General features: G+C 42.0%; 1 protein-coding gene across 9 annotated transcripts in view; it reads left to right on the forward strand.

Annotated features, from left to right (window-relative positions):
* The window catches only part of LOC109895804 (RNA-binding protein Musashi homolog 1), a 29987-nt gene extending 17142 nt beyond the window's left edge, over positions 1-12845 (forward strand). Inside the window, exons 5-15 of one of the 9 annotated variants that reach the window (XM_020489799.2) lie at positions 3524-3565; positions 4213-4305; positions 7470-7518; positions 8202-8284; positions 8391-8508; positions 9158-9238; positions 9822-9878; positions 10149-10202; positions 10309-10475; positions 10912-10957; positions 11106-12845. In XM_020489799.2, coding sequence (XP_020345388.1) covers positions 3524-3565; positions 4213-4305; positions 7470-7518; positions 8202-8284; positions 8391-8508; positions 9158-9238; positions 9822-9878; positions 10149-10202; positions 10309-10475; positions 10912-10953 — 786 coding nt within the window. In that variant the 3' untranslated portion in view covers positions 10954-10957; positions 11106-12845. Of the gene's footprint in view, positions 1-3523; positions 3566-4212; positions 4306-7469; positions 7519-8201; positions 8285-8390; positions 8509-9100; positions 9239-9821; positions 9879-10148; positions 10203-10308; positions 10958-11105 lie in introns of all 9 variants that reach the window. The other 8 variants (XM_020489795.2, XM_020489796.2, XM_020489797.2 and 5 more) reach the window with 8 other exon arrangements.
* The last annotated feature ends 239 nt before the right edge of the window (positions 12846-13084 follow it).

The raw sequence follows: 13084 nt of genomic DNA on the forward strand, positions 1-13084 counted from the left end.
TTTCCTTTAGCTAAATATGCAGGTTTAAGAATATATACTTGTGTATTGATTTTAAGAAAGGCATTGATGTTTATGGTTAGGTACATTTCTTTTTCGCGAATACGCATCGATTATATGCAACGCAGGACACGCTAGATAAACTAGTAATATCATCAACCATCTGTAGTTAACTAGTGATTATGATTGATTGTTTTTTATAAGATAAGTTTAGTGCTAGCTAGCAACTTACCTTGGCTTACTGCATTCGCGTAACAGGCAGCCTCCTCGTGGAGTGCAATGAGAGGCAAGTGGTTAGATCTTTGGACTAGTTAACTGTAAGGTTGCAAGATTGAATCCCCGAGCTGACAAGGTAAAAAATCTGTCGTTCTGCCCCTGAACGAGGTAGTTAACCCACCGTTCCTAGGCCGCCATTGAAAATAAGAATGTGGTCTTAACTGACTTGCCTAGTTAAATAAAGATTAAATAAAGGTGTAAAAAAAGAAAATAGGCCAAGTCGGTGTCCAAAAATACCGATTTCCGATTGTTAACCTGTCCTAGAAAATGTCCAATTCAAATCTAAGCAGTTTGAGAGATCATAAAATCATTCGTTCTATTGATTGTAGAATTGGTATGGATAAGGGGTTTCAGTTAGCCCTGACGTGAAGGGACTAGCATGCTGACCCAGGAGGTCGTCGAGGAAGGGAGTGCGGGAAGTTGTCAGGTGGGATCACCCCATTAGTGATTTAATATGGATCTTTCAGTGTAACATTTCTAGTGTTGATTCAAGAGTTACATTAACACCGTAAATAGTAAAATTAACACTCAATTGTGTAAAAGAACGCCAGCGTTGGTGTTCCCATTATTATCAAGTTTCCCAGCACACTATTGCAGGTCGATTTTTGTTGTTGTTTGTGTCAATATCTATTTTTTTACATGTATTGATTGATGAATTAATCTTATGCTACTCAAATATAAATAACATTAAAAAAACATATTTATTGGACTTATTGCACCCATTATGGTTGTTCCAGTTTATATAGTTAAGGTTGTCTCATATCTTAGTTGTCCTAACCCTGGCAGTCATTCTGAATGCAGGTAATGTGTTAATACAAATTCCAAAAATGTTGGATATCCCAACTCTGTCTGGATTCCAATAGGATTTGCACATCACTTCACAAGCCAGCATAATGTGATTTGCAGGGCTGATGTGGCATATAAACTGAGTTTCAGGCCATTGAATTAGAGTAAAACCTGGCCCTCAAAAGAAGGACTTATGAAATATGTATTGTATTGTCTTCAATAATTAAATTTTAATGACAATATATTCAGCTAAGACTTCACTTGGTGAATGCCACAGGACTGAAAAGTAATGAATGTAACAGCCATGTCTCTGTCACTAATAAACACAGTCATGGGGGGTACTGGTAACGCTAGAATTCACTCGAAAGGCACCCTGGGAAATATGCCATGGGAAATATGCAATTAAGGCTTAAAACTACAGCAGGGCTATTCAATATTGTATGGTTAGATTTTGTATGGTTATTCAAAGAACCATCTTCAAAGAACCATCCCATTTATGGTTCTTCAGAAATCCTAAAATGGTTCCCCTATAGCATCGCTCTCAAGAACCTTATTTGGTTCCAACTTGCACCTTTATTTTAAAGAGTGCATGGTTGGACTGTAATTGGTCAAATGGATTGTCCTGATTTGATAAGCACCCTTGCCTTTTTCTAAGGCTCAGCTCTGTGGCCAGTCGGTGGGCCTAGGTTACGGCCTATCTCCCTGACACCAACACCTCTGCCACGTTTAGCATGATCCAATATATATGTCATCATTACATTTTTTTTAAAGCAGGATGTTTTGCAGTTTGTGGTTATGTATTTTACTTTGTGTCATAAATATAGAAAAGGGGGGCATTTATCTTTCTCCAATCAATTCTCTATTCGGGTCATTAATTTTGTTTTCAAAAATAATTTTATGAAAAAGTTCCCTCACCTGTCTAATGTCCATATTTTCCACCCATGGGTGTGTGTTGGTTGCTGTACGTTGATTTTGTTTGTGTGTGTCTGTTTGTTTGTTTTTTTAATGTGCACAGGAGTGTTGGACATCAGGAGGGTTGGTGACCGGAGGTGACTATCAGAGTAGTCTAGCAACCATAGAACTAAACAGTAGACTGCATCCGATACACCATTCAGTCTAGCCGAGCCTTCTCACTCTGCTCAACAGAACCTGCCGTGATGTCGACACTATACACGTAGACATAACTGTACTTTACTCTGGTAAACGCATGTGGTGTACCACAGAGGCACTAGCTCTCTACTGTAGTTCTACTGTAGTTCCACTCTACCCTGTCATGGTTACGGACTAATATAGTGCTCTTAGCACTGTACTGTCTTACTGTCTTGTAGCATAACAGTACAGCGTGGAATAGTCTAGTTGTTCTATTAGATCAGTAGAGACTAATACTATAGAGGTCTCTAATTCCTGTACTATAGTCTCTATAGTCGCATCTTATTTGTATGGTGTAGTTACTCTTTATCCAATCTGAACAAACGACTATATTGTCAATAGGAAATATATGAATTCAATGGTTTGGCTTTTGTTATTTATTATCGTTATATTAATTTAGTATTATCGTCTTCCTGAAAATGTCCAATATTTCAGTCTCACTGTTAATGATAGCTTAGCTCCCACGTTTACTGAAGAACTGTGTGGAAGAATGGCGATAAACACACTGAAATGTTGGCTTTTAAATAGCTCACAAAATCATCATAATGTCTTAGCGGGAGAAAAAAGCAAACAAAATGAGGCTGATGTGCTGTCAGTGTGTGAGGTTGACGGCTCTCTCCTCTGTCTACGTCAGTCCATTCTCCCTCCTCCTCGTCTACCTCGTCTTCCTCTTGTTCTGTGCTGTCCCTCCCTTTCTTTCACCTACTGTGTCTCTTTCGCTGTCCTTCCTTTTTTTTGTAGAGGTGAGATGTGTCTGTGATTGTAGTGCCTTTGTGAGATTCCAGGAGGTCACATGTTGGTGACGAGAGGAGGTGAGGGCTGTGGAAGGCAGGCAGGCATGCCGGAAAACATTCCCACTCGTTCCACCTGCACACCTATAAACCACCACTTCAGGGGTTGGAAAAGTATTCATAGAACTGAGAGCAACCCTGGCTAGGCCAATGGGGTTATGGTTACAATGAAGTTAAAACGAGAGCTTCTTAGTTCCAAATCTAGCAGCAGATTCTTTCAGAGAGAAAGTAAATGTTATACTCATGAATGTTTTTCACCTTCTATGCCCCCCACGTTGTGAAAACAACAATCCCTCGGGTCTATCCTCTAGTTGTCTTTTACCTCTAGCTTTCATAATGACCTAATGTACTGGTGCAGCATTGTAACCCATCCATGTTAATAAGGAACCCTTACAGGAATAGGCAAGGAGCGGCACCAAGGAGACCACAACCATGGACTTGGTTCACATTTACCTGATTTCATGGGCTCTGTATTGAGCTGCGTGTCTAAACTGGCCTTTCTCCTCTTTAACTCCCTCCTCTAGATTGATCCGAAAGTTGCATTCCCTCGTAGAGCCCAGCCCAAGGTGAGTGAGCCAGTCTAGTCATGGTTCGTCAGGGCTTAGTCCTGTGAGTTCAGTGTGAATGGCATCGCTGGGAGGGAGCAGGTTAGCCTATGCTTGCCATGTTAAGCTTTTCACATTCTGGCCTAATGCCTTGTCAAGAGATGAACATGACGGCTACTGTGACATCAATGTGATCTGTACACTCTTGTGTGATCAAGTGGCTTTTATTAACACCTTATACAGCACAATAATGTACATTAGTATATTCATAAGAGCGTGTAAACCTGCAAGTTCACCGGCAGTAATGCAGGTGGTGGTAGCAGTAGTAATTTCCTACATAAGCAGTACTATGTTAATAATGTACTGTTGGTCATGATGACATAAATATCAACAAAGTCTAAAAACATTTTGTGTTAATACTTGGGCAGAATTATTTCATCGGATTTTATTTTTCATGCAAGGGGGTCTTTTAGGAGCTCTTTTAGGAGCTTTGGGGTAAATTGGAAGCTTTGCCTGCTGGTGGTTTTGCCATTGGCATCTGAATTTATCATAGAGATGGACAATACCAGGCTACCCATCTACAGCCACCGTTAAAGGATCATCTTAATCCATGGTGTTATCACAGTTATTCTCGACCCATTCATAAACGGACCCATTTCTCCTTGCAGTTAGTGACTCGGACCAAGAAGATTTTTGTTGGAGGTCTGTCCGTGAACACGACCATTGAGGATGTCAAGGCGTATTTCGAGCAGTTCGGAAAGGTAAGGCGCATGGGAGCTGGTATATAGCTATTGAAATGTGAGGTAGAAGGTAAACGTGTGTGGATCTGTGTCTCAGACTGTGTTGAGGGAGTGGAGATGAGTGTGATGTTGCATCATCCTCCATGCCACTGTTTTCTTCAACCCGTCTCACATTTTTGTTGTTTAGATGAAACTGATTGCTGAGGTAAGGGTAAAAATGAAGGGCAATTGAAGAGTTGTTTTGGAAGGGAGGAGAGTTACTTGTGGGAGGTGTGGAGGAGAAGGATAGAGCGGGTAGAACGGAGGTATGGAGCATTAGGCTTTAGTTAGGGAAAAGAGGGAGAAAAAAAGTTTTGGAGTGAGTGTGGTGATGGTAGGGAAGGGGGAGGGATTATCAGAATTTGAATTAATCTCATGTAACAGCTGCTCCTACCCCCAACCCCCTCCTGGCCCGTTACCGTGGTGACCCGGCTTGCCCATTGTCCCCAAGTAATTCAGCGGGCAAGGGGTTTTGTGTTGAGGGTGGGGAGGGGCGGGGGGTTGGAGAGTGTCAACCCAGGAGTTTTGTAACAATAACACTGGTTGACCAACGGTCAAACCGACCCAAACCAGCATACGTGTCACTTCCAGTCTGTCTTCAGTTCTTCAAACTTATGCTTTTGATTTGATTTGAATATCCGTATTGTACTCAGTTTTGACGCTTCCCACCATAGATTCCAAGGGCTTTGAAATGCAGAGCAGAGATAATAAATGAAGAGGTAACAAAGGCAGAAGGGAGAACGGGTGCAAGGACTATTATGTCTTTGAACAAAGCTAGGCAAATATTTTGCTAGTTTGTACAGGAGTTCAATATTTACAAGGAGGTGCACTCTTACTCCTCTGTTGAATCTTCAAACTTTTCTTACTTTTTGTTGACACTAACTATTTTAAACAGACAACTTGAAATAGTGGTCGCAAGTAACCTATGCAAGCAAGTAAGGTGCAAATTCAGTAGTAAATCAGATAAACCAATGAGCCTGCATACTAACTAGATTAGCTTTCAACCCCAATAAAAGGCTGAGGCAAAGCTCATTTATGTAGTTTACCATTAGCCATTGTGATTATGTAATATTAAATTCAGTCTTCATAATTTAAATTATACTTCCTGTATCTATCACATACTACTGTAAGTGGCACATTTTATTTTATTTTACCTTTATTTAACTAGGCAAGTCAGTTAAGAACAAATTCTTATTTTCAATGACGGCCTTCTTATCTTCAATGATGGCCACTTCTACATGAAGAGCTTCACTCCCAATCATAAAATTGCATTAATGGAATGAGATGGAGAGAGAGATGGCTAGATGGAGAAATGTCAACTCTAGCCACCCATGGAAGTTTCTGATTCGACTGCCTCACTGGACCTTTTGTCTTCTGCTCTGGACAAGGGGGCGGAGAGAATGACTGGGAGGATGAGCTGTGGAAGAAAGGGGAAGAGGGGAATATTGTCCAGTGCACCGTTAAAATGTCCCGTGTTTGAAATATATAGCTTTGAAGGACAGTTATTGACATACTAAGAAACATTTAGTTAAATGAGGACATTGATGTGTTAACTTGTGTACATTTTAATTGCACTGGGTACTTGTGGGGATGATGTGAAAAACATACCTGAAGTGTCAGGACAGTTTTATCATCCTGCTGATTGTAGAGTTCAGCATATAATTCGCCTTCTAATTCAGTATATACAGTTTGGTTAAAGTTTGGTGCTCTAAACTGTGGAGCAACCTTGTCTGTTGTTCCTCCATTGCTGTGTCATGGTGCTTGGACTGTGAAGAGGCAGGCCTGGTTAGGGAGACAGGAGGGGTGATAGGGAAATGTCAGAGTGGAAAGAGTCAGTGATTTGAGAGAGCTAAGACTGACAGGTCTTCTTTCACCCTGGCTGGAGGCCCTCCTCCCTCACCCTTGACCTTTCTTCGTGCAAGCTACCCAAGGGTGGACCCAAGCACGAACACACACACACACACACTGACACACGCCCATTGACTAACACAATGTGTCAGCTCTGCGTGGAACCGTATAGGCGTGTGAATAAATGGTTCTGGCAAATAGGTGGTGGAGCCATGTGCACCTGCCTTTGGCTTTATTGTAAACTGAAAGGCAGTAGATATTGAATGTGCAAAGCACACATTTTGCTTTACTAAAATATTAGTTAGCAATTAATTCAGGAGTTAATTTGAATGATATTAGGTGTTTGACAGTTGCTTTTTTTAAATTCGATTTTGTATTGAAATGTATTGGTCTGTGTTCAGCTGAAGATGAATCCTGGGCCTCTACTGTGAAGGAGGGAGGTATAGAGGGAGAGGAAGAGAGGGCACTAGGAGAATAGGAGTTATGGCTGGCTGTGCCAACAGACAAAGCCTCCACACCTCTTTGTTCTCTTGCACCCATTCTTTGTCGCTCTCTGTTCTCCTCCCTCCCAATTTAGTCCCACATTTTCTGTCTCCACCTCTATCTCACGATAGTTTCTTTCACCTCTCTTTCTCTCACACACACACCCATCTCTACCTCACCATGGTCTGTACCTGTATTCTCTCCCCAGTCCCTCTTCCCCACATCCAACATTATACATGCCCACATTTCTTTCTTACTTATTGTACCTTCTGTCTATCTATATCTCTCACTCTTCCTCTTTCTCTGTCTATCTGTCTGTATCTCTCTCTCAAACTCTCACACATTCTCTTTCTCTTAACAAATAATGCTTGATGCCAGATAAAGATTTTTAAGATAACTTTTTGCACAGTTGCCATGGGAATGGTAAACTTTGGAAAGTAGGGGGAGCGAGGGTGGATTATGTCCTCTTTTTCAGAGAGAGATTCCAATTATGCAGTTCAGAGGCAAGATATCTAACTAAGAGAAACAGGGAATTGATTTTGTGTTTGTGAATCAAACCTTTTCTAGCGGCCATCTTGTGCCCATGCATCACTAATGTCCCCTCTTAAGATGTTTATTCTGTTTTCTTCTCCTCCTCTACTGTGCTCCCCTCCCTCCTTTGAAACCTGTCCCCCTCCTCCACCCCTCCTCTCTCTGCCCCTTTTGTCCATCTGTTGCTGAGCCTCCCTGGAGAACTTGAGAAGGGGTGAGGTCAGACAATATGGCGCGTGCGTACATTGTGTGAGGTGATGTGTGTAAAACTCTGTGTCCTCTAGGTTGATGATGCCATGCTCATGTTTGACAAGACCACCAACAGACACAGAGGTGAGACTGAGAAACCCTCTCTCTGTCCAGTCCCCCAGTACTCTAAGCCTTACATCTCTGTATCCTCAATAGTTTTTCACATTTAAGTCATTTAGCAGAAGCTCTTATCCAGAGCGACTTGCAGTTAGTGGGTTCATCTTAAGGTAGCTAGATAAGACAACCACATATCACAATCGTAGTAAGTAATACTTTTCCTGAATAAAGCAACTATCAGCTATCTCCTCCTCATAGGCTGAACAGGAGGAACGGAGTAGGGGGAGAGGAACAAGTCTAGGCTAATTAGTCAGTCTGTTAATCGAGGATCAGGATAAAGCCTCCTAAAGCGCCTTCTACCCACCCTGGGACTGATCGATTATGACAGCCCACCAGCTTTACTCTGCTGAGGGAGGGAGGGAGGCTCGCTGACCTGGCCAGCAGGGAGGGGAGGGAGGAGGGGATGAGCCAGGAACAGCACCCCAGAGGGGGGGAGGGTGCGAACGTACTAAACGGCTACTACAGTACCTAATACAGAAGGTGGTTAGCAGTCGTGCATTAGCTCCACACACTAACCCCCAGAGACAGCAGAATGGATTTCCCCAAACTTGGGTTTGAGATGTTCAATAATGGGCTTTAATCAATGGTGTTGCCAAGCTCTTCATGAGCTGACCCTCCTCACATACATTATTTGTATTTGTCCACTCCAGGGTTTGGCTTTGTCACGTTTGAGAATGAGGATGTGGTGGAGAAAGTGTGTGAGATGCACTTCCATGAGATAAACAGCAAAATGGTGAGCTAAGAAGTCTTTAAATAAATCCTTTGTTATTCAATACACAATGTAACTGTTAGTTGTAATTGTTGACTGTTTTGTTCCCCCTCGTGTGTATTCATGACAGGTGGAGTGTAAGAAGGCTCAGCCCAAGGAAGTGATGTCACCCACGGGCTCGGCCAGGGGGCGCACTCGGGTGATGCCCTACGGCATGGATGCCTTCATGCTGGGCATCGGCATGCTGGGTAAACTCATAGTGACGAGGATGACGACAGTAATGTCGACGAAGATGTGGCCCCTCATCCTGTTACCCAAAACCATCACACATCCTCTCATAATATCATATTTTATATTATGAAGAGATGATTTACCACAGAAGTTACTACCGCTAGTGGACAGATGGCATACTCTTCATAACATCATCTCCCCTTAATAAGATATTTTCATATTTGCACCTGCCAAGTCTATTAAAACATGTGGTACCAAATTTGTTTGAGGTACCCTGGAATTGATGCACTCTATGATCTTAGGAAAAATTTATGCATGTATGTATGTAATATTGCTATTGATGATATATAATTTAGTGGTTAAAGCATGCCTCTGAAGATGGGGAAATGACACTATCATGTACTGTTCAGTCTGAGAACTGCAATATTCCCAATGACGTTGGCAGGACAAGAGGGAATTCTAGGCAAGGGTACAGCTGTTAAGTTAGATCAACTTTAAACTGAGCATACGTACACAACATACACTGTTGGCTGATCTAGAATAAAGAATGTTATTGAGTGCATTGTTTTTGTGAACCTGTTGTTACATTGACAGTATCCTCTTTCACAGGCAGGGGGCAGCACTGTTTCACTCAAACACAGACCCATGACTGTCCTTTCACCATAGGTTACCCAGGGTTTCAGACAGCTACGTATACTAGTCGAAGTTACACTGGCATCACCCCTGGATATACCTATCAATTCCCTGGTAAGAACCTACTCCTCCACACATTCATACTCCCTCCCTGGCCATTTCGTGAGGTTCCTGGACGGTCACAGAGTAGTAGAAGAGTCCAATCATTTAATGATGGTTGTGTGATCCTATTCATCTTCACTTGGTGTGTGTCTAGACTCGTCATAGTGTGTATAGCTCCCACAACACAGACAAACTCTTTAACCAACACAGCCTCCATGGAAGCTCATAAAGCACTCTGAGTGTCATTTGCTGCTTATAAATATCAGGGAGTGGATTACATGTGCTTTGTGTGTGATTGTATGTGTTCGTAAGAAAAAGAGTGGGTATGTTTGTGGGGGGGCAGTATATTCTTATTCCATCCTCACGTATTCGGCTTGAACCACCAGTTAAGCTGAATCTTTCTTCTATGTAAATCTGCCACTTCCCATTCGCTCTTCATTTCTTCCTCTTACGCCATCTCATTGATGTGTTCCCTTGGTGTCACCCTAGTTGTATGTTCCCTGCCAGTGTGTGTGTGTGTGTGTGCGTATGGATGGGTGTGTCCCTTACCTCGCCTGTGTTGTTTCAACAGCACTCTCTGATGTTTCTGTTCTAGAATTCCATTTAGAGAGGACCCCCCTTCTGACATCACCACATCCCCCTGAGCTCACAGGTCAGTCCCTCCTCTGGCCTTTACGAGCAGCATGCCGTCCGTCTGCTACTCACCCCTTTACTGTGCTACACACCAGTTATTACACAGTGACACCAGTTACTACACTAATTACACACCAGAGTCGTGGGTAATGTAGCCCCATATGTTAGAGGTGGACATGATGTCAAGGATAATGGTCAAAATCATGTTCTGACTGACCTTTAGAGAGGTCAACGCTGTTTGTAGCCCGAGCTGGATTTGAAACCTGCTGTACCTCCTCTACCCTATCAGCCATTCCTCTGTCGGCATACGGACCAATGGCAGTGGCGGCAGCAGTAGCAAGAGGTATGTATGAGGGGTTGAGAAATGTTTGCCAATTTGATGTACAGTATTTCTCCTGTGTAACTAATTATGTGTCTGTCTACTTATTTGCATCTGTATGTTATTTTAGGCTCCGCCCCCTCTCGCTCTGGGGGGTTCGGCAGCCCTGGGCCAATGGCAGACTTATATGCAGCAGCCAATCAGGAGTCTGCTGTCAGCAGTTACCTCAGCGCTGCAAGCCCCTCCCCAAACACTGGGTTCGGCCATAGTCTGGGGGTAAGACACAGCCCTTATCACGTAGGTATTTTAGACCCTATTCATGTTTGGAAATGCAAAATGTGTCTGCATACTATCTGTTCAGTTTGTCATAGGAAGACTATCGATGCGACAGAGCAGTGCTCCTAAGATGTTGATCTTGGCACATGTTCATAGATCCATCTTGCAATACTGCCCAATCCTGTGTTATGACCGTATACATTCAAGGGGTCTGTTATGAGCATAGAATTGTCTGTCAATGTGTGACTGTCAAGTCAAAGGAACAAGTAATGTTGCTCTTGGGTAATATACTGTCCATTTTGACAGATTTTGCTTGCACATTTGGTGAGGGTTGTATTATTGAATGTGATATGATGTTGGGGATGTTGAGAGTGTTGGGGATGTTGAGTGTTGGTGGTTGTGTTCTAATGACTGGGTGCTCCCTCTAATCTCTCCTGTGTCTGACTGCTCCCTACAGGGTCCTCTGATTGCTACGGCCTTCACTAATGGCTACCACTGAGAGAGTGAGTCTGCTACTATACCCACCCACAGCATCACATACTCAGAAGAGTCATGTTCCATTCAAATAAATCACTCTAATTTACTGTACATTTATTGTAGCAATATAATGTTGCCTATAGACACATGAAAATGGTCTCAATTTCTCTGCAGAGCTGTGAACTGAGAGATGGAAAGCTTTGAACTGGTCTGACACTCCTCTCTGGCTGTGTGACCCTGCAGGTGCAGTGGGAGCACTGACCCTTGACCCCTGATGTCCACGCCCCTCCTCCCACTGAGGATCTCTTTTCTTCTGACTTCCTGTGTTCGTTCTTAACATCCCCTCCTGTCTAACATGTTACTGTAGTTAGCAGAAAGGAACAACAACCTTTTAAAAAATATATTTCTGCTTGTATTAGAAAAACATGCAGATAATTCTAGCTCCTTTTTAAAATGTTATTTCATTTGACTCTTTTGTGGAAATTGTCATGTTCTCGTATGTCTTAATTATTTTTTATATTTTTTTTCCATTTGATTCTTTTGTCAGAAGGTGTTTTTATTGAGTGGCAGTGAGGGAGAAAAAGTGATCTCCAGGTACGGAATATGTGAAGGACTGGAGCAAGTATTTGTACTGAATAAATGTATATTTATCTTTCAGTACCTACAGAACATTGCTGATAATACCTTTTTTTTTTTGTATGTGAAAAATGTATATCTTGGTATGTTTTTAACAAACATTTGTTATACTAATAATGATAAAAGTAACAAAATTGATAGTCATGAGCCTATTTCCAGTCAGATTTGAACTGCGTGATATCTGTTTTTTTGTAAAATATTGTAAATATAACTGCCTTTTGGATTCTGCAAAAAAATGAGGGGTATTGGGAAGGCAGTGATGGTATTTGTTTTCAGCAGATGTTTTTTAACTTTCATTCATACTGTTCGGCGTTGGCCACTCAGACTCATACATATCATAGTATCATAGTGTATTTGTGTAATTCCTAATCTTTAGCTGTCTGAGTTGTGAGACTGGTCCAGGTATGGTCCAGGTTGCTCCTATACTGTGAATTCACGCAGGAACCACTGTTATCAGCACCGGGAGTGAGAAAGCTTGTGGGGATATTCCTCTTTTGAGTAGAGGCCTAAAACTGTTTCTTTCATCCTTACTTGGAACTTATTTTATTGTTGTTTTTAGAATGATCATTTTGAATATGTGGTGGTTGTAAAGGAAAATGAAGGACAAACATGCAGGAACCAGTCGTAAAAACAGTTTCACAGTGGTACGATTTCACGGCTAGATTCTTTCGCAGATTGTGTTGTGTGACTGCGCGTTTGTGTGTGTGTGTGCATTGTATGGCTATGCGGTCACACTGGAATTAGGTGTGAAATGTATTGGCAGGGAATGGATACATTGGTGGCAAATGTGAATTTATCATCTTCATTTTGGTTTGTTAATGAACGTCCTTGTCTCTGCCGATGTGTGGAGAGGATTCGTTCATTTGTTTCAGTGCTAAATTAACACTCAGAGGTGGTCCTGAGGCTCTTCCATGATGAGATTGTATGTATTTCTCCTCAACCCCCCTTCTCCACACTGACCGATACGCTGTACATCTACTGGATGAGATAGACTGGAGCCATGAAACTCATGAGAAGCTATATACTTTTAAAAAAATGTAACCTTTTTGCAATGGGAGGTTAGATAAGGTGTTTTACTTTTGTGGTTAGTTTAAGAACAAGAGGCACTGTCAATTTCTATCACCAAGTTGTAGATGTTGATATTTTTCTAAGCCTGCTGATGGATTGCCATGGTGTTGCAGCCTTTGGACTCTGTGTTTACTCTGAAAGGTTCTTGTCAACACTGTAACCCTCTTAAACATTTTTACAATTCCTAATAAATTATTTTTAAACATTCTACTAATGCTTTAAGTTGTAACGGTCTTTCCAAACATGGTTTTCATGAAAAGGTTTAGAAACAGTACAAGATGAAGAGGGGGTGGTAATGGATTGATTTTCAAGCTTGACATGACTAGTATACTGTACTGTCTGTCAGATAAAGGGATTGCAGTCTCTCCCACTGACAGATTTACCATTACGCAGAAGAGGCAATTGCCTCAGGCCTCACGAGCTGGGCATAAAAAATATGAAAATAATTT

This window comes from Oncorhynchus kisutch, linkage group LG8, assembly GCF_002021735.2.
Source record: "Oncorhynchus kisutch isolate 150728-3 linkage group LG8, Okis_V2, whole genome shotgun sequence".
NCBI classification, from domain to species: Eukaryota; Metazoa; Chordata; class Actinopteri; order Salmoniformes; family Salmonidae; genus Oncorhynchus; species Oncorhynchus kisutch.